Source organism: Prionailurus bengalensis, chromosome C2, assembly GCF_016509475.1.
Source record: "Prionailurus bengalensis isolate Pbe53 chromosome C2, Fcat_Pben_1.1_paternal_pri, whole genome shotgun sequence".
NCBI lineage: Eukaryota > Metazoa > Chordata > Mammalia > Carnivora > Felidae > Prionailurus > Prionailurus bengalensis.
In genome coordinates this window covers 83,519,113-83,542,006 of record NC_057350.1, presented here as the reverse complement: position 1 = coordinate 83,542,006, position 22,894 = coordinate 83,519,113, and the positions used below count along the sequence as shown (strand labels likewise).

Genomic DNA, 22,894 nt, shown 5'->3' with positions numbered 1-22,894 from the left:
TCTGAACCCCATGTTGGGTGTGGAGTCTACTTAAAAAATGATTTGTAAACTGCAAAACACTCTAAATAAAAGGATAGTTCTTTGGCAAATCAGTGATTGTGCTTTAGGGTAAAATTTTCATAATGACTCTTAACCTTTCGCTTTCAGTCATTCATTCAGCAACAAATATCAATGGGGCCTTTTATTCTGCATTGGACATTATTTTAGTTTGTGGGGATACAAACATGAGGGAAAAAAGCCAAACCCTATCCTCAAAAAGCTTATTTAATGGAAAAGAAAACAAAGGTGATATATTGTTACCAATGCCATACTGGAGTGTGAAGAAGCTACCCTGGGATCCTTAATGTGGAGCCTTAATGCCTAGGTAAGTCAGGGGAGAATTTTGCAGTAAATGGGACCTAGAGGAAGAGGAGTTTGTCCAGACAAAAAGAGGGTAGAATATAACTAAGGGAGTAGGGAAAGGAGGAAGGCGGAAAAGCTATTTATTTTCAGAAACCATGGATAGTTTGCTTTGGTTAAGTGTACAGGGCCAGGAAAAGTGTGGTAGGAGATACAGTAAAGAGACCCAAGCTCAGATCGGGTTTGGAAGAGCTTTGTTGTGTTAAGAAGTTGACAGTATCTCTCAATAGAGACCACTGAAAGAGAGCAGGGAAGTGACATCATCAGTTATCTGGGTGAGAAAGCTCACCATGAAGGCTGGGAGACCAGGCAAAGGAAATAAATGCCTGAACTAGGGCATTAGAAATGGGGAAGGGCAGGAGAAAGATTTTTTTAAAGATAGTCAATAGGACTTGAATTTGATCCAAGTACCAAGAGGACCTGGTGTCTGATTAAGGTAGTATGTGGATGGGAAGGAATGGAGTATTAATCCCAGATTTTCAGCTTGGGTGCTATTCATGGGTAAAGAACACAGGGGCACTTGGGTGGCTCAGTCAGTTAAGCTTCCAACTTCGGCTCAGGTCATGATCTCATGGTTTGTGAGTTTGAGCCCTGCATTGGGCTCTCTGCTGTCATCACAGAGCCTGCTTTGGATCCTCTGTCCCCCTCCCCCCCCCCCCCCCATGCTCTTTGTCTCTTTCTCTCAAAAATAAAGTTGGGATGCCTGGGTGTCTTGGTTAAGCATCCGACTTCGGCTCAGATCATGATCTCGCTGTTCGTGGGTTTGAGCCCTGCGTCAGGCTTTGTGCTGATAGCTCAGAGCCTGGAGCCTGCTTCAGATTCTGTGTCTCCCTCTCTCTCTGCCCCTCCCCTGCTTGCACTCTCTCTTTCTGTCAAAAATAAATAAACATTAAAAAAAATTAAAAACAGTAAACTCAAAAAAAAATCTTAAAAAATAAAAATACACAGGCACCAACATGTATGGGGTTGAGGTGGAGGACTCTGTTGCATAAGGAGAGATGATAAGTTCCTATCTGGGCATACACAATTTGAGATACCTGTGGGATGATTAGGTGGAGATGTCTTTTAGGTGGTACCTTATTCTAACTGGAGTTCGAGAGAGAGGTTTCTGAGTTAGAAACAGATTGGCATGTAGGTAGTAATTGAATTTTATTTATTAGTTGGCTTAGGGAGGAAGAGAAATGAGAAGAGTAGAGGAAGGGGTCATACATGATCGAGTCAGAGAACAATAGATCTACATATTCACTCTCACTATAGTTCCTCTGCCATGTGTCTGTCTACTTTGCTGCTTTGGAGCTTCAGTTCCTCATATACAATGGGAAGAATAATACAATCTGTTTTATAGGAAATTGTGAAGATTGAGATCAGATAGGCCATATATATTGAACCACCACTCTATCCTTGGTACAGAGAAAATTTTTTCTTACCTTCTGAGATTACATGTGTACACATACACCTACACCCACAGATCACACATGGGTGAGTGAGAGCAAGTGTGTCTTTGCTAGGTACATAGGCACTGAAGCCCTTTCACATGAATTAAGTCCTTTAATCTTCACAATCCAATAGAGTGAGTGGATGTTGTTATTGGTAAAGAAAGCAGGGTGGTTAAAAGTTTAGATTTGAGTCAGACTGCCTGGTTTCAAATCTTCCCATTTTTACAACAGTTATTAAGTAGGTGGGTAGTAGGTACATGGCCAGGAAGCAGCAGAGTTTGGATTAAAACCCAGGCCATCTGAGTACGTGTATTTGGCTCTAGGACGGTTCCTCCTGGTGCCAAGTCTTTTGGCTGCAGGGAAGGGGTTTTGGGATTACTTCTTTCGTCATTATTCTGAACTTTCCATGATTGACTTTTGTCCCTCCCTGGGAGTGGCTGATCTTTGGGAGGCAAATCTACTCATACTAATTTCTTAGAATGTTTCAATATTTCTGGCCTAACATTCAGTTTAATAAGTATTTCAATCACCTTATCTTCAAAGGTTGCATAATTTTTATTTTCCTATTTGTTTCATGATTTATTTAGGCAGGGCTGAGTCTTTAATGAATTTCGCTACTCTCAGCCCCTGGCCAGCACTTCGCCTCGTACTTAGTATGCACTCAATAAATGCTCTAAGTATGAATGAACTAAAGAACCGCGGAACGGAGACGCAGATGGGGGTCAGTCTGGAAGTTCCAAAGTTCGGGAGGGGACACGGGGGCGGGCAGTGACTGTCACATGACCAGGCGGGGCAAATCTTCTGTGCTCCGCGGCGCCGGGCGTAGCTCCTCCCTCTGCGCCGGTCACGTGGGGGCGCCGGCTGCGCCTGCGGAGAAGCGGTGGCCGCCGAGCGGGATCTGTGCGGGGAGCCGGAAATGGTTGTGGACTACGTCTGTGCGGCTGCGTGGGGCTCGGCCGCGCGGACTGAAGGAGACTGAAGGTAAAGCCGCCATGTCCGGGCCCGACCCGGCCCCCCCACCCCCTCCCCCCGCATCCGCCGCCATCCGGGCCGGGACCGGCCACCCTGCGCCGCCGCCCCGGCGCCCTGGCCCCGCGGCCCAAGCCCGGGCCCCGGCCCGCCAGGGCCCGATCCCTGGCCCACGTGTGCCCGGCCTGGCCCGGCCTGGCTGCTGGGTGGGGGTGGGGGAGCGCAGGGCCGGAATATGCGGTCCCCGCTGGCTGGGAGGGCGCCGGGTTCGCCGGCCGCGAAGTGCCACCTCGGTCTGACCCGAGGGGGCCCCGCGGGCGCAGGCACCGCGGCTCCCGGCCCGCCGCCCCCTCCCCCCTTTGCGGCCCGGCCGCCGGGAAGTGACACGTTGTTCTTTGGCACTGGCCGGCGCTGCGCAGGGAGGGCGCAGGGGAGGGAGGCGGCAGCGGCGGGCAGGGAGGAGCCCCCGGCCCCGCCCGCCCTCCGGGCCGACCCTCACTTACTAGAAACCGGCTCCTCTTCGGCCGCCGCCCGCCTGGCCTTTTACGGCCCGACTCCCGCCCTTCCTGGTCTCCACTCCTGGGCGGCGGCAGGCCTCGCGTCTGGCCCCGCGCGGGTGCCCCTGCGGCCACCCGCAGCAAGCTTGCCTTGTGTGCCCCTGGGCCTGGCCCCGAACCCGGTGTCCCCAGGTGGGGGGTGGGGACACCACGGCCGAAGCTGCTAGCTCCGTTTGTGATCCGGGAGCCTGGTGCCAGCGAGACCTGGAATTTCCGGTCTGGTTGGTCTTGGGCCCCGCGGAGCCAGGTTGATACCCCTCACCTCCCAACCCCAGGCCCTCGGATGCCCAGAACCTGTAGGCCGCACCGTGGACTTATTCTTAACCGAGGGGGTGAGTGAGGGGGCTGTTTCAGCAGATCAGGGGGGTGGTTGGAGGTGATGCTGGTTTGACAACGTGTTGGTGGGGACATAAGCTGGATCTTTTCTGCTCTTTCAACCCCTTCGCGCCTCCGGGACTCGGTGTGGAACCCGGCCCTTGCTTCACCCCCTCCCCCCACTCCATTTGCCTTAAGCTTGGGTCCCTTCTCCTTTCCGAGCTCCACTCTTTCCCAACAGGTGCTGGGGGGACCCTGATGTGGCACCAAATGAAATGAACAAAGCTCCACAGCCCACAGGCCCCCCACCTGCCCCATCCCCTGGACTCCCACAGGTAATTAGGGAGGAATTAGCAGAGACTGGGGTGGGGGTGGGGGAGACCAGGCAGCTGGTCAGGAACAGGTTCCAACCTCTGGATTTTCCCACCCCCATCTGTGTCAGGGCAAAGTGCAGCTTCCTGCTGCCAAATTGAGACAGGGCCCCTGGGCTGTTCCCAGGGGCTGTCATGGGGAAGAGGGGGCATGTGGACTGCTAAAGCTCTTGCCACAGGTCTGCTCCCCTTACTTTACCAGCTTGGGTTTCTGCCCCACCCGGGTTTCCCCTCTTGCTGAACTCTGGTCTCCCCCCTTCAGCCAGCGTTTCCCCCGGGGCAGACAGCACCGGTGGTGTTCAGTACGCCACAAGCGACACAAATGAACACGCCTTCTCAGCCCCGCCAGGTGAGGGGCTGTGGGGAGGGGAGTAGGGTGCCTGGGTGGGAGCCATGGAAACCTTAGGCCAGTTTGGGCCTCGCATGGAAACTGTGGAGACCCTGTATCTGCCCCAATTTCCTGATAGTTGCTCTGTGTTCTTTCATGTGTCTCTGCACTTTGTGCTGTTGATTACTTACAGTGGCTGGCCCCTTGGGGAGTATGTAGTCTGTGGGGTGGCATTAGTAGGGGTCCTGGTGCCTTGAGAATTGGGAGCAGTGCTTTGGGCCCCGCTGCCAACTCCTGTTTTCTTTCCTATTTCCTTCTTTTACTGGGAGGTTGTGGTTGCTCCATTTCCCTTCCCTTCTTTCTCTTTGGACTATGGCAAAGTAAACACTCCAGCTGGTTCTTGCCTTTCTCTGTTCCCTAAATTCTTTCTCACTAAGTGGCAGCATTCTTGTCCTACTTCCTTCATTTTTCCCCCTCATCACCTTGGAGATAATTCTCTTCTTTCCTGTCCCCATGTGCTCTCAGGGAGGATTCAGGTCTCTGCAGGTAATACCCCTTTGCTAATCCTGGACCCTCTCATAGTCTCACCATTATCCTCCGCCCTAGTCGAGGACTAGATACAGGGACTGGGGGTCTTCAGGGTGGGGACATGTTTGCTGTTAAGGTCCTCAGTCTGAGACTGACCGATGCATGTTAGAGGCTAAGTCTTGCAGAGTGCATATCTGGGAACTGGGAGACTGTTGCATGTTAGTGGTTAGTTTCTCAGTACCTTAGGGTGGAGCAATGCATGCTGGGGAGTATGTTGCCCAAAAGGGCTTCACTTAGGCATGATGCATCTGGGTGTTAGGAAGCCTCTGCAGAGGGTAGCCTGGTGGAAGTGACGTGAGTATGCACGGCAGTGAGGGAGTATCTTCATGGAGTGCAAAGTGTATACCTGAATGTGGAGAGTATGTGTGAGTACAAGAGGCCACTTAATCATTAGTTGGTCAAGTGAGTTAGGATTGGTCCCTGTGCTCCAAAGCCCCCAGTATTTCTCTCCAGAGTAGAGACATTGTGGAGTGGCCATTTTGCTGTCCACTTCCTTCCTTTCCCAATGCCAACTGCCTTCCTCGCTCTTGACAGCACTTCTACCCTAGCCGGGCCCAGCCCCCGAGCAGTGCAGCCTCCCGAGTGCAGAGTGCAGCCCCCGCCCGCCCTGGCCCAGCTGCTCATGTCTACCCTGCTGGATCCCAAGTAATGATGATCCCTTCCCAGATTTCCTACTCAGCCTCCCAAGGGGCCTACTACATCCCTGGACAGGTGAGGTTGGAGGCTTGGGGACTGGAAGCCATGGAACCTTAAACCCGAACCCCCACCTCCCCTACCCTGACCCTCCAGTCCCATCTCTTTTCCAGAGGTGGGACTTCGTTTTGGTCATTGCCCATAGTTGACCTGTCCTGTCTTGCCCTACGTTCTCTTTGTAGTTTGATATGGTACTCATAGCTCCCTCAACTGCTCTCCCCTCCTCCCCCTTCCCCACCAGGGGCGTTCCACATATGTTGTCCCGACACAGCAGTATCCTGTACAGCCAGGAGCCCCAAGCTTCTATCCGGGTGCAAGCCCTACAGAGTTTGGAACTTATGGTAAGCAGGGGAAGGAGTCAGGTTGAGAGTGAGTCCCACGGAGCATCTAAACTCACCTATAAATTCCTAGACCCTTCCTAGGCTCATTCCTTGGTCTAAAAATGATAGGGTTAAGTAGGGATTGGTGCTTAATATGTAACTTGTTGGGTGAGGGGCAGGTAGTGTTTTATCCTATTGCTGAGAGTTAGGAGTCCTTCTCAGGTCAAAGAATATAGGGTCATGCACAAGTTTGAGGGCCTGTTAGTAAACATTTCCTGTGACACTTGTTCTGTGGTTGGTGGGAGCCCATGTAATGTGGATTTGAGAGGATTTTGTAGCTGTTTTTCACTTATATTCTAGGAAAGGATTAGTCTTTTTTATCGCAGTCGTTTCCAAAATTTTCTGATCATCTCAGGAAATATTTTGAGTGTGTACCTCTAATATGTGTGTTTTGTTTGTTTATACATATGCATCATTTAAACAAATAACATGTTGTTTGTCAAAAACAAACAAGTGGGTATTATGGATGAGATTAAAGAATGCATCCCATTTTGGAGACCATTGCTTTAAGGAATTAATTTTTCCACTTCCTGGGCCTGGTTCATAATGTTACTCTTTGTTTCCTTGCCCCTTAGTAAAGGGCTGGAGATTGGAACTGGACTCAGGTTGAGTGGGACAGGGTTGGCAAATCTGTTTTTCTCATTCCCAGCCAAAGGACCTGATTCTGTTTCAGGTTAAGTAGTTGCTGCTCCCTCAGAATACATGTGTGTGTGTGTTGCTGGGGGTCGGAGGCATACATTATATCTTATAGGGTAGAAGAGAAACAGAAGTTCCTGGTAGTGGTAGCTGGTGTGGAGGGGAAGGAGTATGCGCCTATAAGGTGTGTGTGTCAGTGTCAGGAATTCTTGTAAACGCAGTTCAGACTGGTTCCCCAGCTTTGATAGACACCTAACTCCCTTGGGGAGGTGGGTGGGGCAGGGCGAGGGGCCGGCCGTGGGTGATGAGAGGTTCTGGGGATGGGAGGTGTTCAAGCAGGCATTTGTACATGGTTGGGCCCTGACACTGCCACCATTCTTCCTTTCTGTGTCCCTTCCATCCCCCTTCGCCCATCCCCCCTCCCAAGCTGGCGCCTACTACCCAGCCCAGGGTGTGCAGCAGTTTCCCACTGGTGTGGCCCCCGCCCCAGTTTTGATGAACCAGCCACCCCAGATTGCTCCCAAGAGGGAGCGGAAGACCGTGAGTAGCAGCAAGGGGCTCTGGGACATCTGGGAAAGGGAGAATCAAGGTCAGACATATTGTGGGTCAGGGAGCAGAAAGTTGAGGAAGGAGATCTTCAGCCGGGAGCGGTTAGAGAATGGGGATCTGAAATGCTCAGGTTCTCTGTAAAGTATAAGGTACTAAGACTTCAGTGTAGAAGCAGCTCATGGGAAGAACTGAAGTGGCTAGTGCAGGAGTTCCTGAGAGACCAAGGTTCTGGGGTCTATAAGATCTACGTTCGGTTTTGGGTTTCTGGTGGCTTGTCTTGGAAATGGTTTGTTTTCTGTGGCCCCACCCCCCACCTCCCAGTCCTGGAAGCTCTTGAGGCCTCCGCCTCTGCTCAATCCTCAAGCCCTGGGCGTGGTGCCCAGAATAGGGTGCCAGGGCTGGGGAAGCCGCTGAGTCACCCTGGCTCCACCCACTGGATCTGGGCCCTGCCCCCAGAGATCAGGCAGACTAGCCACAAGTGAGCCGGATGGGTGCTAGATGGGGGTCCTGGGCTCTAGGGTGTGCAGCCAATTGACTTGGGGACTGCTGGTGGGGCAGGGATGAGGGAGGGAGGGGCATTGTGATGTACGAGATTGCTCTGTGAGGTCAAGGGTCTCTTAGGGGTGGGGGCCAGGGCAGGGAATACAAGATGAGCTGGATGGGTTGATAGTAGAACTCATGGGGTTTCTGGCACTCACCCACCCGCTTCCCAGTGGGGAGTGGGGGGTTGGTGTGGAGTCTTAGGAGTGGGACAGGGTGGAAAGGTGGGCTCCCCTTGCTTCCCACTCATCCCGGAGCTTTCTTTCCCCAGATCCGAATTCGAGATCCAAACCAAGGAGGGAAGGATATCACAGAGGAGATCATGTCTGGGGCCCGTACCGCCTCCACACCCACCCCTCCCCAGGTACTGTCTGCTCTTTGAGTGAGGCCCTGGCTACGATGACTGTTCTGACCTGGACTCTCAAGTCCTTTGATCTTTTTTTCCAACTAAGGGATTTGTTTTCCTGTTTTCCTGGATTTTTAGGCAGACTTAAAGTAGAAATGGCTCTAGTAGAGAAGGGTTGTGGGCCTCTTCAGGGCAAACTTGGTAACTCTTTGTGTCTTGCAGACGGGAGGCGGTCTGGAGCCTCAAGCTAATGGGGAGACACCCCAGGTTGCTGTTGTTGTCCGGCCAGGTAGGTAAGCAGGTGGGGCAGAGCTTTTATGGTGAAAAGGAGTGTGACAGTTTCAAATGCTGAGGAGGTGGAGTGACTTGACCTGGGTGCCAGGGAAGAATGACTTAGGGTTTAGGTAGTGGGATTTTGCGGGTGGATCAGATTTTAGGTGAGAAGGGAAAAGGCTTAGATAGGAGAAGATTGCGGGGGTGATTTAGGCCGGGAATGTCTTAGCTGGGAGGAGGAGGAACAACAGCACTGAAGACCTGCTTTTAATTACTTGTCTTTTTTGTGGTGCAGATGACCGGTCCCAGGGAGCAGTCATTGGGAGCCGGCCGGGGCTGCCTGGCCCAGAGCACAGCCCTTCAGAATCCCAGCCTTCGTCACCTTGTCCGACCCCATCACCACCCCCAATCTTGGAACCGGGGTCTGAGCCTAATCTTGCAGTCCTCTCCATTCCTGGGGACACTGTGACAACGGGGATGATCCAGATGTCTGTAGAAGAATCCACCCCCATGCCCCGTGAAACTAGGGAGCCATATTGCCTCTCTCCAGAACCCACTCCCCTCGCCGAACCCATACTGGAAGTAGAAGTGACACTTAGCAAACCAATTCCAGAATCTGAGTTCTCTTCCAGTCCTCTCCAGGTTCCCACCCCCCTTACATCTCACAAAGTGGAAATTCTGCCTGAACCTAACGGCATGGTCTCATCTGAGGATCTGGAACCAGAGGTTGAGTCGAGCCCGGAGATTGCTCCTCTCCCTCCGCCAGCTTGTCCTTCTGAATCCCCCGTGCCCATTGCTCCAACTGCCCAACCTGAGGAACTGCTCAACGGAGCCCCCTCGCCACCAGCTGTGGACTTAAGCCCAGTCAGTGAGCCACAGGAGCAGGCCAAGGAGGTTACAGCATCAGTGGCTCCCCCCGCCGTCCTCTCTGCCACTCCAGCTATGGCTCCTCCAGCTGCTTCCCCCGCCCAGGAGGAGGAAATGGAGGAAGAGGAAGAAGATGAAGAAGAAGGAGAAACAGGAGATGCTGAGGGTGAGAAAGGAGGAGAGGAACTTCTTCCCCAAGAGAGCACCCCTGTTGCAGCCCACCTGCCTCAGAATTTGGAGGCAGCAGCAGCCACCCAAGGTAAGGTGTGATGGGATGGTAGAAGTGGGGCGGACTGAAAGGTGTGGGTTTTTTTTTTTTCTCTTTATTGATGACCTCTCATTTGTGCCACTGTGTCTGGGTCATAGAAGCCTTGTCATGGACCCTAAGAGCTAAAATTCCGAGATTAAGGAATTTTAAGTCTACAGTGGGTATGTTGGAAAGAGGAAGTACTATACAGTAGCTGCTTTTTATTTCCCCAGTTATTCCCACTTTTGTTCCCCATATAAGTTATTCCCACTTTTTTCCCGCCTAAATAAATAGTGGCAGTGTCTGTGCCAAAGAGGAGACGGAAAATTAAGGAGCTCAATAAGAAGGAGGCTGTAGGAGACCTTCTAGATGCCTTCAAGGAGGTAAGGGAGCAGAAAGTAATGGAGGGGAGAGGGCAGAGTGTGGGTATGGAACAGTGATCATACTGTAACCAAAATGGGGTGTCCTGTGGTTACAGGTGAGCCCAGGAGTACCAGAGGTGGAAAATCAGCCTCCTGTAGGCACCAGCCCTGGTCTGGAGCCTGAGGGCAGCAGTGTGCCCCCCCGGCCTGAGGAAGCAGATGAGACCTGGGACTCAAAGGAAGACAAAATTCACAATGCTGAGAACATCCAGCCAGGGGAGCAGAAGTATGAGTATAAGTCAGGTATGCTGAGGGAAAAGTTGAGAAGGGTTGTATATTCTTGCCAGGCCCCCAGGAGACCAGTGTATATGATTGGTTCATCTTGTCTTCCTCGTAGATCAGTGGAAGCCTCTAAACCTTGAGGAGAAAAAGCGTTATGACCGTGAGTTCCTGCTTGGCTTTCAGTTCATCTTTGCCAGTATGCAGAAGCCAGAGGGATTGCCCCATATCAGCGATGTGGTGTTGGATAAGGTTGGTAGGCTTGAGGGGGAGGGTCAGTTTGGGCTGGCGGGCTTGCTGGGGGAGGTGCCTGAGGTCCTGAGAGAGTAGTCAAGAGCCATAACTGTTTCTCATGCCTTCTGCATCCTCTTCACAGGCCAATAAAACACCACTACGGCCACTGGACCCCGCTAGACTTCAAGGCATAAATTGCGGCCCAGACTTCACTCCTTCCTTTGCCAACCTTGGCCGACCAGCCCTTAGCAACCGTGGGCCCCCAAGGGGTGGGCCAGGTGGGGAGCTGCCCCGAGGGCCGGTGAGTGGGACTGGCTAGAGGGATAGATGGTCAAGGGGGTTTGGGGGATGGCTCCCTTGTCTTGTTGAGAGATGGGGAGAAAACTGCCCTGGAGATGCGTGGTGGCAGTGTCACAGGTTGTGCTGATTGGCTCTGTGTCTTCACTTGTTCTTGCCCCTTGCTTAGCAGGCTGGTCTGGGACCCCGACGCTCTCAGCAGGGCCCCCGAAAGGAACCACGCAAGATCATTGCCACGGTGTTAATGACTGAAGATATAAAGTTGAACAAAGCAGAGAAAGCCTGGAAACCCAGCAGCAAGCGGACAGCTGCTGATAAGGATCGAGGGGAAGAGGATGCTGATGGCAGCAAAACCCAGGTACTGACAAGTGCTGTTTTTGGTCTCCAGTTTTTCTTTTCAAGGTCTGCCCTCTGAGTCAACTTTGCCTTCTCTGTTTCTGTTCTTTTGTTTGTTTGTTTAAATGTTTATCTGTCTTGAGAGAGAGAGGGAGAGTGCATGTGCATATGGGGAGGGGCAGAGAGAAAGGGAGACCGAGAGAATCCCAACCAGGCTCCTCACGGAAAGTGGAGAGCTCGACGTGGAGCTCTGTCTCATGAACTGTGAGATCAGACCTGAGCTGAAATCAAGAGTCAGATGCCTAACCGACTGAGCCACCCAGCTGCTCCTGTTTCTGTCATTCTTATCACTAGTGTCTACCTGAGTCCCTACCACCCTCTACTGTTCCTCCCAGCGACCTCTGTTCTTCTGAGAACCTCACTGGATCCTGTGTCTTCTCTGTCCCCTCTGCCAGGACCTGTTCCGCAGGGTGCGCTCCATACTGAATAAGCTGACACCCCAGATGTTCCAGCAGCTGATGAAGCAGGTGACACAGCTGGCCATCGACACTGAGGAACGCCTCAAAGGGGTCATTGACCTCATCTTCGAGAAGGCCATTTCAGAGCCCAACTTCTCTGTGGCCTATGCCAACATGTGCCGCTGCCTCATGGCGGTTAGTTTCCACTGTTACTAAACCTTGTGGTCTAGTTCCCTACTTCTCTTCCTGAGACTCCTTGAGTCCAGCTTCTTGGTTCTCTTCCAGCCTGTGCCGTTGATGGCAGCCAGAAGGAGGCAGATTGGGGACCAGAGGTCTTCCTGGGTTAGGTAGTTAAAGACTCTTGGAGGGCCTTCCCACTTGGGACCAGTGTAAATGTGACATTCTCTTTGACATACAGCTGAAAGTGCCCACTACAGAAAAGCCAACAGTGACTGTGAACTTCCGAAAACTGTTGTTGAATCGATGTCAGAAGGAGTTTGAGAAAGACAAAGATGATGATGAGGTTTTTGAGAAGAAGCAAAAAGAAATGGATGAAGCTGCTACGGTGAGAGAAAACCCACCAACCCACTGTCCATCCGGTTGCTACTCTGCTATGGAATTGGGGGTGGGGATAAGGGAGGGGTGGGGGTTCATGGTGTTTTGGAGGTTTCTCTGCCTTAAGGCATGAGTAGTTGCTGCTACGTTTAGGAATCCAAATGCAGTGGAGGAGAGACGTTTTAGCCCAGTGGCTGGGTACCTTTTTGATGGATTTCTATCCTATAACTGGCAGGCAGAAGAACGAGGACGCCTGAAGGAAGAGTTGGAAGAGGCTCGAGACATAGCCCGGCGGCGCTCTTTAGGGAATATCAAGTTTATTGGGGAGTTGTTTAAGCTGAAGATGTTAACGGAGGCAATAATGCATGACTGTGTGGTTAAACTACTTAAGAACCATGATGAAGAGTCTCTTGAATGCCTTTGTCGTCTGCTCACTACCATTGGCAAAGATCTGGACTTTGAAAAAGCCAAGGTAGGGGTCCTGGGATGTGGAAGGGACGACAGACCCCTTGTTGGGCTGTCATGTGTGGGCCACTGAGCCACAATGATGGAGCTGAAGGTCTGAGGAGGGGCCAGGCCTACAGTTGGAGGTGAGGTATTACAAGTTCCTGACCTGATGCCTTTGCTTCTTCCTAGCCCCGGATGGATCAGTATTTCAACCAGATGGAAAAAATCATTAAGGAAAAGAAGACTTCATCCCGAATCCGCTTTATGCTGCAAGACGTGCTGGATCTGCGACGGGTGTGTGTCCGCTCCTTCCCACTGCTGGTCTGCTTCCTGTACCCCACAGTCCCCAGTTCCCAACACGGCTTTGTCTGGCCATCTGATGTAATTACTTTGTGACTGGCCTTCTCTACCCACAGAGCAATTGGGTGCCACGTCGTGGGGACCAGGGTCCCAAGACCATTGACCAGATCCACAAGGAGGCTGAGATGGAGGAGCACTGGGAACATGTAAAAGTGCAGCAGCTAATGGCCAAGGGCAGCGACAAGCGTCGGGGTGGCCCTCCAGGCCCACCTATTAGTGAGTTTGAGGCTCAGATTAAGGAGGGGGCAGAGTAAAGGGTTAAGCTTTCCGTTGATGACTTCTTGTTAGTGCCACGTGTCTGGGCCACTGAGACCATGTGATGGAACTGAGGATCTGAGGAAGGGAGGCTGGGCTGGCCCCAGGTGATATGGCTGCTAGGAGTTACTCATTATTGCAATATGCCCTCTTCTTTGTCCCAGGCCGAGGCCTCCCACTTGTGGATGATGGTGGCTGGAACACAGTCCCCATCAGCAAGGGCAGCCGCCCTATCGACACCTCACGGCTCACCAAGATCACGAAGGTAGGGGTGTGTGTATTGGAGGGAGGGGTGGTGGTCATGGGAGGGTGAAGAGGGATCAAACAGACATTGAGCATAGGTTTGGATCTCAGTCCCCTCATTTTCTGAGGTTGGGAAGGCGACGGCTGAATTTTCCCTCTTAGACTATCTAGTTAGATTGCTAGTGACAGGGCTGCCAGCTCTAGCCGGGGTTGTATTCACATCCGTCTGGGCCAGTATCAGCAAACTCCCAGCAAATCTGGCCCATTCCTTGCTTCTCTACATTTCACAGCTAAGAAATGGCCTCCGTGTTTTTTTAACGGTTGAAAAAAATAAAGCAGGTATTATGTAATATGAAATTATTCAAAATGTAAATTTCAGTATCCGTGGTTTTATTGGGATATAACTATTCTCATTTCCCTGAAGTATTGTGCATGACTGCTTTTGTGCTACAGTGGCCGAGTGGAGTAGTTGAAATAGAAACTATATGGCCTACAAAGCCTAAAATATTTACTGTTTGGCCTTTTACAGGAAAAGTTTCCCCTGGTCTAGGCAGTTTGCTACCTTGTGGCTGCGGGCTTTGGCCAGATTAGACTCATGACTCCACTCCCTTTTCCTTCCTCAGCCCGGCTCCATTGATTCTAACAACCAGCTCTTTGCACCTGGTGGGCGATTGAGCTGGGGCAAGGGCAGCAGTGGAGGCTCAGGAGCCAAGCCCTCTGATGCAGGTATGGAGGCCGTTGTAAGGAGCTGGGTGGCTATTCTCTCTTGAGGGCAGAGCCTTGTCTATAAGGGAGGCTTTTGGTACAAAGTGGTTAGGTAGTAATGGGAGGCGTATGTTTGGGGCTGGGGAATAAACTGTGTTCTTGTCGGGACTAGGACCAAGTGTCCTAAACAGTAGGAGATAGAATGAAAGACAGTAGCAAGAGATTCTGATCCGGGCTTTTTGCCTCCCCAGCATCAGAAGCTGCTCGTCCAGCTACTAGTACCTTGAACCGCTTCTCAGCCCTTCAACAAGCAGTACCTACAGAAAATACAGATAGCAGACGTGTGGTACAGAGGTGAGGTTTCCTGGATGTTTTTCTTCTTTATGCTGTGAGAGTGCTGTGATTGGACTTTGGTGGTTGCTATAGGAATCCTCACACCTGTAATGCTCAGAACCTCTGGCTAGATGGGGCACATTCCTGACGCCAGGAACTAGGCCCTGCAGTTGCTCAGCATGTTGGATAGTTAATACAAGAGAGCAGCTAGGCATATAGGTGAGAGGTGACGTGCCTGCTTTTTTCTCCAGGAGTAGCTTGAGCCGGGAAAGAGGTGAGAAAGCCGGGGACCGGGGAGACCGCCTAGAGCGGAGTGAACGGGGAAGTGAGCGTGGAGACCGGCTCGATCGCTCTCGGACACCTGCCACCAAGCGGAGCTTCAGCAAGGAAGTGGAAGAACGGAGTAGAGAGCGGCCCTCCCAGCCTGAGGGACTGCGCAAGGCAGCTAGCCTCACGGAGGATCGGGACCGTGGGCGTGATGCTGGTAAGGGGCTGGAAGAGGAAGGGAAGGGTATGTTTGGGACTAGGCAGTCCCCAGACCATCTTCAGAGCTCTGGGCCCTTCTTTCTAGGAAAATTAGAACTGAAGTCCTCAATCTGTTTTTTCTCTTTCAGTGAAGCGAGAAGCCACCCTGCCCCCGGTGAGCCCCCCAAAGGCTGCACTCTCTGAGGAAGAGCTGGAAAAGAAATCCAAAGCCATTATCGAAGAATATCTCCATCTCAATGACATGAAGGTAGGTGTTGGGAGGGGTCTGAGTGACAGCAGAGTGGGCAGGGAAGGACGTGTGTGGACAGGCATGGAATATGGGGTCTGGACCAGACAGACGGTGACTGCCCTCTCCCTCCTGCCCCGCACACCTGCAGGAGGCAGTGCAGTGCGTACAGGAGCTGGCCTCACCCTCCCTGCTCTTCATCTTTGTGCGGCATGGCATCGAGTCAACACTGGAGCGCAGCACTATCGCTCGTGAGCATATGGGGCGGCTGCTGCACCAGCTGCTCTTTGCCGGGCACCTCTCCACTGCTCAGTACTACCAAGGGTATGCCTTCTTAGGGCCTCCTATTTTTCCATACCCACAGACTTCCCTCCTTTATAGGACCCATGGAACCTTGGAGTTCCTCAACTGTCCTGGTTAACAGATCTTTTGGCAGGGATAGGGGTGTACCATGTAAGGACCGGAGTGTGGCTTTAGCTTGAGATAATTGCCCCGTGCCTAGGAAGTGCTCCCCAGGGGCTCCACAGTTGATCCTTTAACAATGCCGTGATGCCCCAGATGGAGGGTGGGAGGTCTGGCTGGTCTTTCCTAGAAGGCCCTGACTTTGAATTCATTTCATCTGCAGTTTGTATGAAATCCTAGAATTGGCTGAAGACATGGAAATTGACATCCCCCATGTGTGGCTCTACCTAGCAGAACTCATAACGCCCATTCTGCAGGAGGGTGGAGTACCTATGGGGGAACTGTTCAGGTAAGCCCCTTGAGTGGGATTCAAGAGAGGTAAAGGCAGAGTCGGGGAGGGGAGAGGAGGGACGTATGGCAAGTTTGATGCCTGGGTTTAGGGAGGGATGGGGTAGTGTGTTGAGAGGGCTTTGGAGGCTATCAACACTCCCTGTAATTTTCTTGTAGGGAGATTACAAAACCTCTGAGACCCATGGGCAAAGCTGCTTCTCTGTTGCTGGAGATCCTGGGGCTTCTATGTAAAAGCATGGTGAGTGAGAGCCTTTTGGGGGTGATGTGTCAGGACTTCCCTTCCCACCATCCGGTTTTGGCTCCTTGCTGTGACCCTGAAACCTCATGGTCCTTTGGTGGGATGGGGTTAATGGTGATGGTAGTTGTGTGTTGGTACCTGGGAGAGGAAATGTTGAGACTGGCACTGACCAGTTCCTGTTGAGTTCTCGCCAAGGCTGGAGGAGAATGGGAATCTAAGATCCGAAGCCCTTGATTGATTGATTGATTGATTGATTGATTTGTTCAGCTAGCATTCTTTTTTTTTTTTTTAATTTTTTTTTTCTTTTAATGTTTGTTTATCTTTGAGAGAGAGACAGAGTGTGAGCAGGGGCGGGGCAGAGTGAGACGGAGACACAGAATCCGAAGCAGGCTCCAGGCTCTGAGCTGTCAGCACAGAGCCTAACGTGGGGCTCGAACTCACGAACTGAACCATGAGATCATGGCTTGAGCTGAGGTCAGTTGCCCAACCAGCTGAGCCACCCAGGCGCCCCGGTTAAGCTAGCATTCTTTAAAAACATTTACTAATCACATACTAGGCACTGGAGATACCACCGTGAATAAAACATAGGAAACCAGCTGGAAGAGAAAAGTAAGAAATGACAACTTAATAAAAACAGCGTTAAGTAAAGCGTGAAATAAAAGAGTCAAAATGGAGTGTCTTGAGTACTGTGAGGTTGGTAATGTTCATGACAGAAAGCCTTTCCAGAAGGGCGCTGGGATTGCTTTGTGAAAGTTAAGTGGTGACTATAAAATGTCATAGTGGAGAGATGGGAAAGGCAAGTTGGGCAGGGTACTCTGGTAGTGAGAGCTGGGAAGGGCACTTTTAAGAGTTTAGCTTCCCAGGGCGCCTGGGTGGCTCAGTCCGTTAAGCTTTCGACTTCAACTTCGGCTCAGGTCATGACCTCACGGTTTGTGAGTTTGAGCCCTGCTCAGACTCTGTGCTGATGGCTCAGAGCCTGGAGCCTGCTTTGGGTTCTGTGTCTCCTCTCTCTGCCCCGCCTCCTGCTCGCACTCTCTTTCTCTCAAAAATAAATAAACACTAGGGGTGCCTGGGTGGCGCAGTCGGTTAAGCGTCCGACTTCAGCCAGGTCACGATCTCACGGTCCGTGAGTTCGAGCCCCGCGTCAGGCTCTGGGCTGATGGCTCAGAGCCTGGAGCCTGTTTCCGATTCTGTGTCTCCCTCTCTCTCTGCCCCTCCCCCGTTCATGCTCTGTCTCTCTCTGTCCCAAAAATAAATAAACGTTGAAAAAAAAAAAAAAAAAGTCTAGCTCCCCTGGGACCTGGACAAATGAGACTTTAGTGGAAAGGACTTGCTATTTCAGCGTCCTATTAATCCTTTTGGGTAGAAATGTGTAGCAGGGTAGTTTGTGTTTAAAAAGAGAGAAAAGTACTTTGAACTACCGCGTTCATTAAATCTGGTGTATTAGGTTATAGGATGTGTTACTCATGCACTGTTAATAAAGAAAAAAACTTATGGTCATTTGTTTAAATGTAATATATCAACTGTGAGGCAGTTCAATTTTAGTGGTGTTGGAATGAAATGAGTATCTTTAAAATTCGTGAAGTATAATCGTCTTATTTAGGATTAATGTCATCATTTTGAGTGTCGGTTATTTTAAGAGTAATGTCTTCAGAATGCCTTGTTCCCTAACAGAAAATGGGTTCAGACTATTGTTTATGTGAGGATTTCTGATTTGCCTTGGGGGCTGTGGGAGGGATAGATCTGTATCTAAAATTTTCTGGACTTAATAACTAAAAAGGCATATTTGTTAGAAGTTGTCCTCTCCCATGAGCGTTTGGTAAGTTGGAATAATGGAAAACTAAGCAATTTTAGAAAAAGAGACATCGAGGAATGTAGAAGTCTGGGATGAGGTATTTGGATTTGGTTGTTTACCTTTTTCAGTAAAGGCGGTCTTGTGAAAGCTAATTGATGTCTTTCATAGAGGCTGTTAGGCTATTCTCCCCACCGCACCCTACCCCCCGCCTCAGTTTCCTAGCACTGTGGTAGATGAGTTCTTGTGTCTTTGGGTGGTAGTACCAGTCTGTAGGCATGGAGAGACTGTGCCTGTTGGTATCTCTGTAACAATTTGAACCCTTAGGCACCTATTGGGCTTTCAGTAAATATTTGCTAGATGACATTTGTGGAACTATGTCTTAGAGGGAGAGAGGGTTACTGAATTGGTCTTACATTTTCTAGGGTCCCAAAAAGGTGGGGATGCTGTGGCGAGAAGCTGGACTCAGCTGGAAAGAATTTCTACCTGAAGGCCAGGACGTCAGTGCGTTTGTCGCTGAACAGGTTTGCGGCTGGAGTTAGGTTAATTCTAGCATTTGGGACTGGCCATTCGTCTCCCTCTTCCCTCAGTGACTCACATGGTATACTTACCTCCTATTTGGGTCTTTTCATTTGTAGAAGGTGGAGTATACCTTGGGCGAGGAGTCTGAAGCCCCCGGCCAGAGGATGCTCTCCTCTGAGGAGCTGAGCAAACAGTTGGAGAAGCTGCTGAAGGAGGGCAGCAGTAACCAACGGGTGTTTGACTGGATAGAGGTATGTGTCTCCTGGATATTGGGAGAGAGGCATACAGGAGAGGCAGTTTTTGGTGTGCGGGTAGGGACAGAATTCAGAACATATAGGCCATTTGTTTCTCTTCTGCACAGGCCAACCTGAGTGAGCAGCAGGTAGCATCCAACACACTAGTTCGGGCCCTCATGACAGCTGTCTGCTATTCTGCAATTATCTGTAAGAGGAGCCAGGGAGATGGAGGGGCAAGGGTGGGCCCAGCAGATGGAGGGAGGAAGGTTTTGGTCTTTGCCTCCTAGTTGTGGACTGGACCAGGCTGAGGGTGCATTGTTCTGCTTAACCCCGTCTGTCTTCCTGTAGTTGAGACGCCCCTCCGAGTGGATGTCGCGGTGCTGAAAGCTCGAGCGAAACTGCTACAGAAATACTTATGTGATGAACAGAAGGAGTTGCAAGCGCTCTACGCCCTCCAGGCCCTTGTAGTGACCTTAGAACAGCCCGCCAGTAAGAGCCGGGCTGCAGGGGTGGGGTGGAGGAGCTGCCAGAGAACAGGAGGCAGTAATTGCAAAGGGTCTCAACCCAAGAAAGGGGGCTGGTCATAGGAGAGCAAAATGCCCTGGTGATTGATTCCTTCCCCCTGCACTGCTTATTTCTTTGCCTACAAATGGAAGAAGTTAGACTCATCGTGAAGATTACTTGACTACTGTTCTGTGCCAGGAGCATGGAGGTGAAAAGTGATAACAGTTTCTAAATACTGAGTGCTCTGGCATCCTGGCATGGGGTTGAGATGATTTTCTTTTTTTGCCTTATTTAATCTTCACAACTACTGTTTAAGGCCGATGCTGTTATCCCCTTTTTCTTACTGGGAGACTGAGGCTGAGGTTAATATGCCTGAGATTATGCATTCAGCAGATAGGTATGTGCCAGAGCACTGGGACATTGGCAGTGATAAAGTCCAGTACAGTTCTGTGTTGGCATAGAGTAACACAGTGGTGATGAGTGTTGGAAGATGGGTCCTGTGGGGTGCTCTCTGGGGACACCTAGTCTAAAGGATAATGAGTGGGAAGTGACAAATGGTAGCTAAATGACCGGTTGGAGAGGGAGATTTGAAGGAACTGTGTGTGTAAAGGAAGACCCTGAGGCAGAAAGTACTTGATACAAAGTAACAGAACTGTTCAAGAAAGGCCAGTGTGGGCGAGCACAGCAGCCAGTCCTATGTGAGGCAAGATGGGGCTGGAGAGATGGATGTGGGCTAGGTCATGCAGGGCTGTCTAAGCCGTGGGACAAGTTTTGGCCTTCAGCCTAAGGACAGGAAAAGGCTTTGTGAGATTTTAGTTTTTAGCTCATCTGGGCCTTTGGTAGGAAGAATGGTTTGGAATGGGTTAAGTGTGAACATGGCAAGAGCAGCAAATTAGGAGTGGGTTGTGTTGCTGGTGGCAGTGAAGCTGGGAGGGGTGTAACTACAGTTAAGACATAACACTGGCCTAAGGGGGAAGAGGTGATGAGACAGGTTAAGTTAATGTATGACTCTCAGGATGCTTTGAGTGAGGTGATAGTGTGGTATACCGTTCACTCTGGGGGTTGGGAACACTGGGTCAAGTTGATTTTGGTCATTATTGGGTTTGTGGTCCCTGGGTGGGGGTGATCAGAGATGTCAGGTAGACAGTTGAGTATGGGAATTCATTTGGAGAGGAAGAGGTCAGGGTTGGTGGCTGATCTGTGAGAAGCTGACACAGGGCAACACATGTGCAAGTCCTCAGAGGATATGGGATTGACCAAGGGAGAGCAATGAGAATATGGGGTAGAGCCTTGAGGAAGTAGAGGACCCACAGGGAGGGACCAGCGGAGGACAGGGCCCTGTGAACAAAGGACAAAGTAATTTTAAGAGGGGGAAGTGGTCAGTAATGCTAGATGCTGCTTGAGAGTTCCATAGGAGCAGAGCTGACGGTTTAGGGCCTTTGGAGTATAAAAACATGGAGGCCGCTCTGGCATAAACAATATTTAGTAGAGCAGGGGACACTCTGGATTGGAAAGGACTGAGGAATACTTGAGTGAGATAGGAAAAAGGAAAACAGCAAGTGTAGACAAAGTGTTTAATGTCTCGTCCAAAGACAAAAATCTTTTGTTTGACTGTAAGAGATTGTGGTTGTGATGGAGGCCTTTTGTGTTTAGATGGGAGAAACTTGGGTTTGAAGATACAGGGCAGAGTGGATAATTGATTGTGTAGGGTCCCCAGGGTGGGATGCACCGGATTTGGAGCACAAGTTTGGGACGAATGCTCTGCTGCCATAGGATGGGGCTGGGGGGCTGTCCACGGATGGTGGTTGTGGATTTGAGGGTGTGTGCGCCCTGAGGAACATCCTGGTTTGCAGCTTCTCATAGATGGCTGTCAGCGTTTCACCCAGGCCTGGACTCTAGAACCTATGCTTTATTTCTTTATTCAGAAGAAATGTTTCACTACTTGGCCTCCATTTGCTTTTGGAAAGATTGGCAGTACAGTATGGGGAATGGGACAGGTTGTGTTCAGGCCTGATAGGACAAGCGCTCGGGAGGGCTTCACTAGAAGCCAGGTTGGGGAGAAAGAGGGTCAGAGGAAGGGGTGCTGGAGTTGAACCTAAAAGAATTCATCAGGAAGGTGACAAGAGAAAGATGATCCTGGCAAAGGATGTGGCACACGTAAAAATGTCAAGGCTAGAGAGGATGTGTATGTTCAGATGTATGGAAAATAAGGGGAAATGGGGATCCAGTTTGTCAGAATCTGTAATGGTGGCCAGTGAATGTTCCAGGTTATAAACCCTTGACTTTGGTGAGTGATATATCTGGGACTTTTGTGATTCCCAAATTTAGGAGTACCAGTTCTGTATATAGTTTTCCTCATTAAATATATCATGAATGGAGAAGCTGCCAAGGTAAGGCAGGTTTGTAAGGTTCTGCTGTGATTTGTTCCTGTGCGTGCAGCAGTCTTAGATCGTAAAGTAAGATTAACACCTTGTTAGAGACCTACCTAGTCACTCTAATCAATGGTCAGACACACAAATGTCAGGATGATGGGTCAGGGCCTTGATTTTTAACAGTGGAGCTTGGGAGTGGGTTGGGTGGTTGTGGGCAGCACTCCTTAACTGCTGTCCTGCCTGCTTGCAGACCTGCTTCGGATGTTCTTTGATGCGCTGTATGACGAGGACGTGGTGAAAGAGGATGCCTTCTACAGCTGGGAGAGTAGCAAGGACCCCGCTGAGCAACAGGGCAAGGGCGTAGCCCTTAAATCTGTCACAGCCTTCTTCAAGTGGCTTCGTGAAGCGGAGGAGGAGGAGTCTGACCACAACTGAGGGCGGGTGGGGCCGGGGACTTGGAGCCCCATGGACACTCGGATGACCCGGCCAGCCGCCCGGACTGCAGGGGGGGGCGGCAGCAGCGGCGGTGGCAGTGGGTGCCTGTAGTGCGATGTGTCTGAGCTAATAAAATGGCTGAAGAGGCAGGATGGCGTGGGGCTGCCTGGGGCCCCCCTCCAGGATGCTGCCAGGTGTCCCTCTCCTCCCCCTGGGGCACAGAGATATATTATATATAAAGTCTTGAAATTTGGTGTGTCTTGGGGGGGGGCACCACCGCCTGCCCCTGGGGTCCTTTTTTATTTTCTGAAAATCACTCATGGGACTGCCGTCCTCGCTGCTGGGGGCATATGCCCCAGCCCCTGCACCACCCCTGCTGCTGCCTGGGCAGGGGGAAGGGGGGGGCACGGTGCCTGTAATTATTAAATATGAATTCAATTAAGCTCACTGCCTCCCTGCTTTATGGCCTACTCCCTCTGGAGAAGGGATATGGATAGGTGGGCAGTCTCCTTTCCAGAGCTGGCACTGTAACAGTTCCTGTACCTGGCACCCCTCTTTCCTCTTCCCCTGTCCAAGATTGTGGGAGTTAGAGGGTTACTTCGCTGGAGGATTGGACCCTTGAAGCAGACATGGTGGGATGTCCTGTTGCTTGGTAGGGGAGAAGAGAGAGACAAATAGCTGTGGGGTACCTTTAGACACACTGAACTCCTGGAAGAATGTGATCCAGACCCCAATAACGTGGAGGAGGCCTTGGGTTTCAAACTGTTTATAGCTGGAGAAGTCCTTTATGGTTTCAAGGTCTCATCTGTGAAAGGATGGGGCTGGATGCAACGACTTTGACCGTCCTCATTCTGTGTACCTGGCAGCCCGGGCCCAGAGCGTTCCCTCCCACCCTTGCCTTTCGGGGTCGCTGCGCAGTATGGCCTGGGAGGAGGGGACGAGGTGTTTCCGGACTCGGCCCCGGGCCGCCTC

The 22,894-nt window shown here is 51.1% G+C and overlaps 1 protein-coding gene and 3 non-coding genes across 20 annotated transcripts; all 4 read left to right on the top strand.

The window, feature by feature from the left end:
* Positions 1-2,647: 2,647 nt before the first annotated feature.
* Positions 2,648-22,364, top strand: EIF4G1 (eukaryotic translation initiation factor 4 gamma 1). 17 transcript variants are annotated; one of them, XM_043594710.1, is made up of 34 exons: positions 2,686-2,816; positions 3,637-3,693; positions 3,918-4,011; positions 4,310-4,396; positions 4,901-4,921; positions 5,498-5,674; positions 5,898-5,997; positions 7,100-7,212; positions 8,033-8,125; positions 8,330-8,396; positions 8,676-9,506; positions 9,789-9,877; positions 9,973-10,159; positions 10,254-10,387; positions 10,512-10,670; positions 10,839-11,024; positions 11,458-11,655; positions 11,879-12,025; positions 12,251-12,487; positions 12,652-12,756; positions 12,879-13,038; positions 13,242-13,342; positions 13,944-14,046; positions 14,277-14,379; positions 14,610-14,842; positions 14,973-15,091; positions 15,222-15,394; positions 15,696-15,821; positions 15,980-16,061; positions 18,279-18,377; positions 18,492-18,626; positions 18,737-18,818; positions 18,960-19,100; positions 21,738-22,364. In XM_043594710.1, the coding sequence occupies exons 3-34, from the start codon at positions 3,952-3,954 to the stop codon at positions 21,920-21,922; spliced, it is 4,833 nt and encodes a 1,610-aa protein (XP_043450645.1). In that variant the 5' UTR covers positions 2,686-2,816; positions 3,637-3,693; positions 3,918-3,951; the 3' UTR covers positions 21,923-22,364. The 17 variants fall into 17 exon arrangements, with proteins under 17 accessions (XP_043450651.1, XP_043450658.1, XP_043450646.1 ...); XM_043594707.1 differs by having other exon boundaries at positions 10,836-11,024; XM_043594716.1 differs by lacking the exon at positions 4,901-4,921 and having other exon boundaries at positions 2,648-2,816.
* LOC122492528 lies at positions 9,569-9,643 on the top strand. Its single transcript, XR_006299700.1, has one exon. It is a non-coding gene; the product is annotated as a small nucleolar RNA SNORD66 (small nucleolar RNA).
* LOC122492529 lies at positions 12,521-12,584 on the top strand. Its single transcript, XR_006299701.1, has one exon. It is a non-coding gene; the product is annotated as a small nucleolar RNA SNORD66 (small nucleolar RNA).
* On the top strand, positions 13,088-13,163 carry LOC122492526. The gene has a single exon (XR_006299698.1). It is a non-coding gene; the product is annotated as a small nucleolar RNA SNORD66 (small nucleolar RNA).
* Positions 22,365-22,894: the final 530 nt, after the last annotated feature.

What these genes read in the sequence shown, in the direction of transcription:
- EIF4G1 (XM_043594707.1), top strand. Translation starts at nt 3,952, where the DNA reads ATGAACAAAGCTCCACAGCCCACAGGCCCCCCACCTGCCCCATCCCCT. An exon ending in TCCATCTCAATGACATGAAG is followed by an intron (nt 15,092 to 15,221) that starts GTAGGTGTTGGG and finishes GCACACCTGCAG; the next exon opens with GAGGCAGTGCAGTGCGTACA. An exon ending in CCTATGGGGGAACTGTTCAG is followed by an intron (nt 15,822 to 15,979) that starts GTAAGCCCCTTG and finishes ATTTTCTTGTAG; the next exon opens with GGAGATTACAAAACCTCTGA.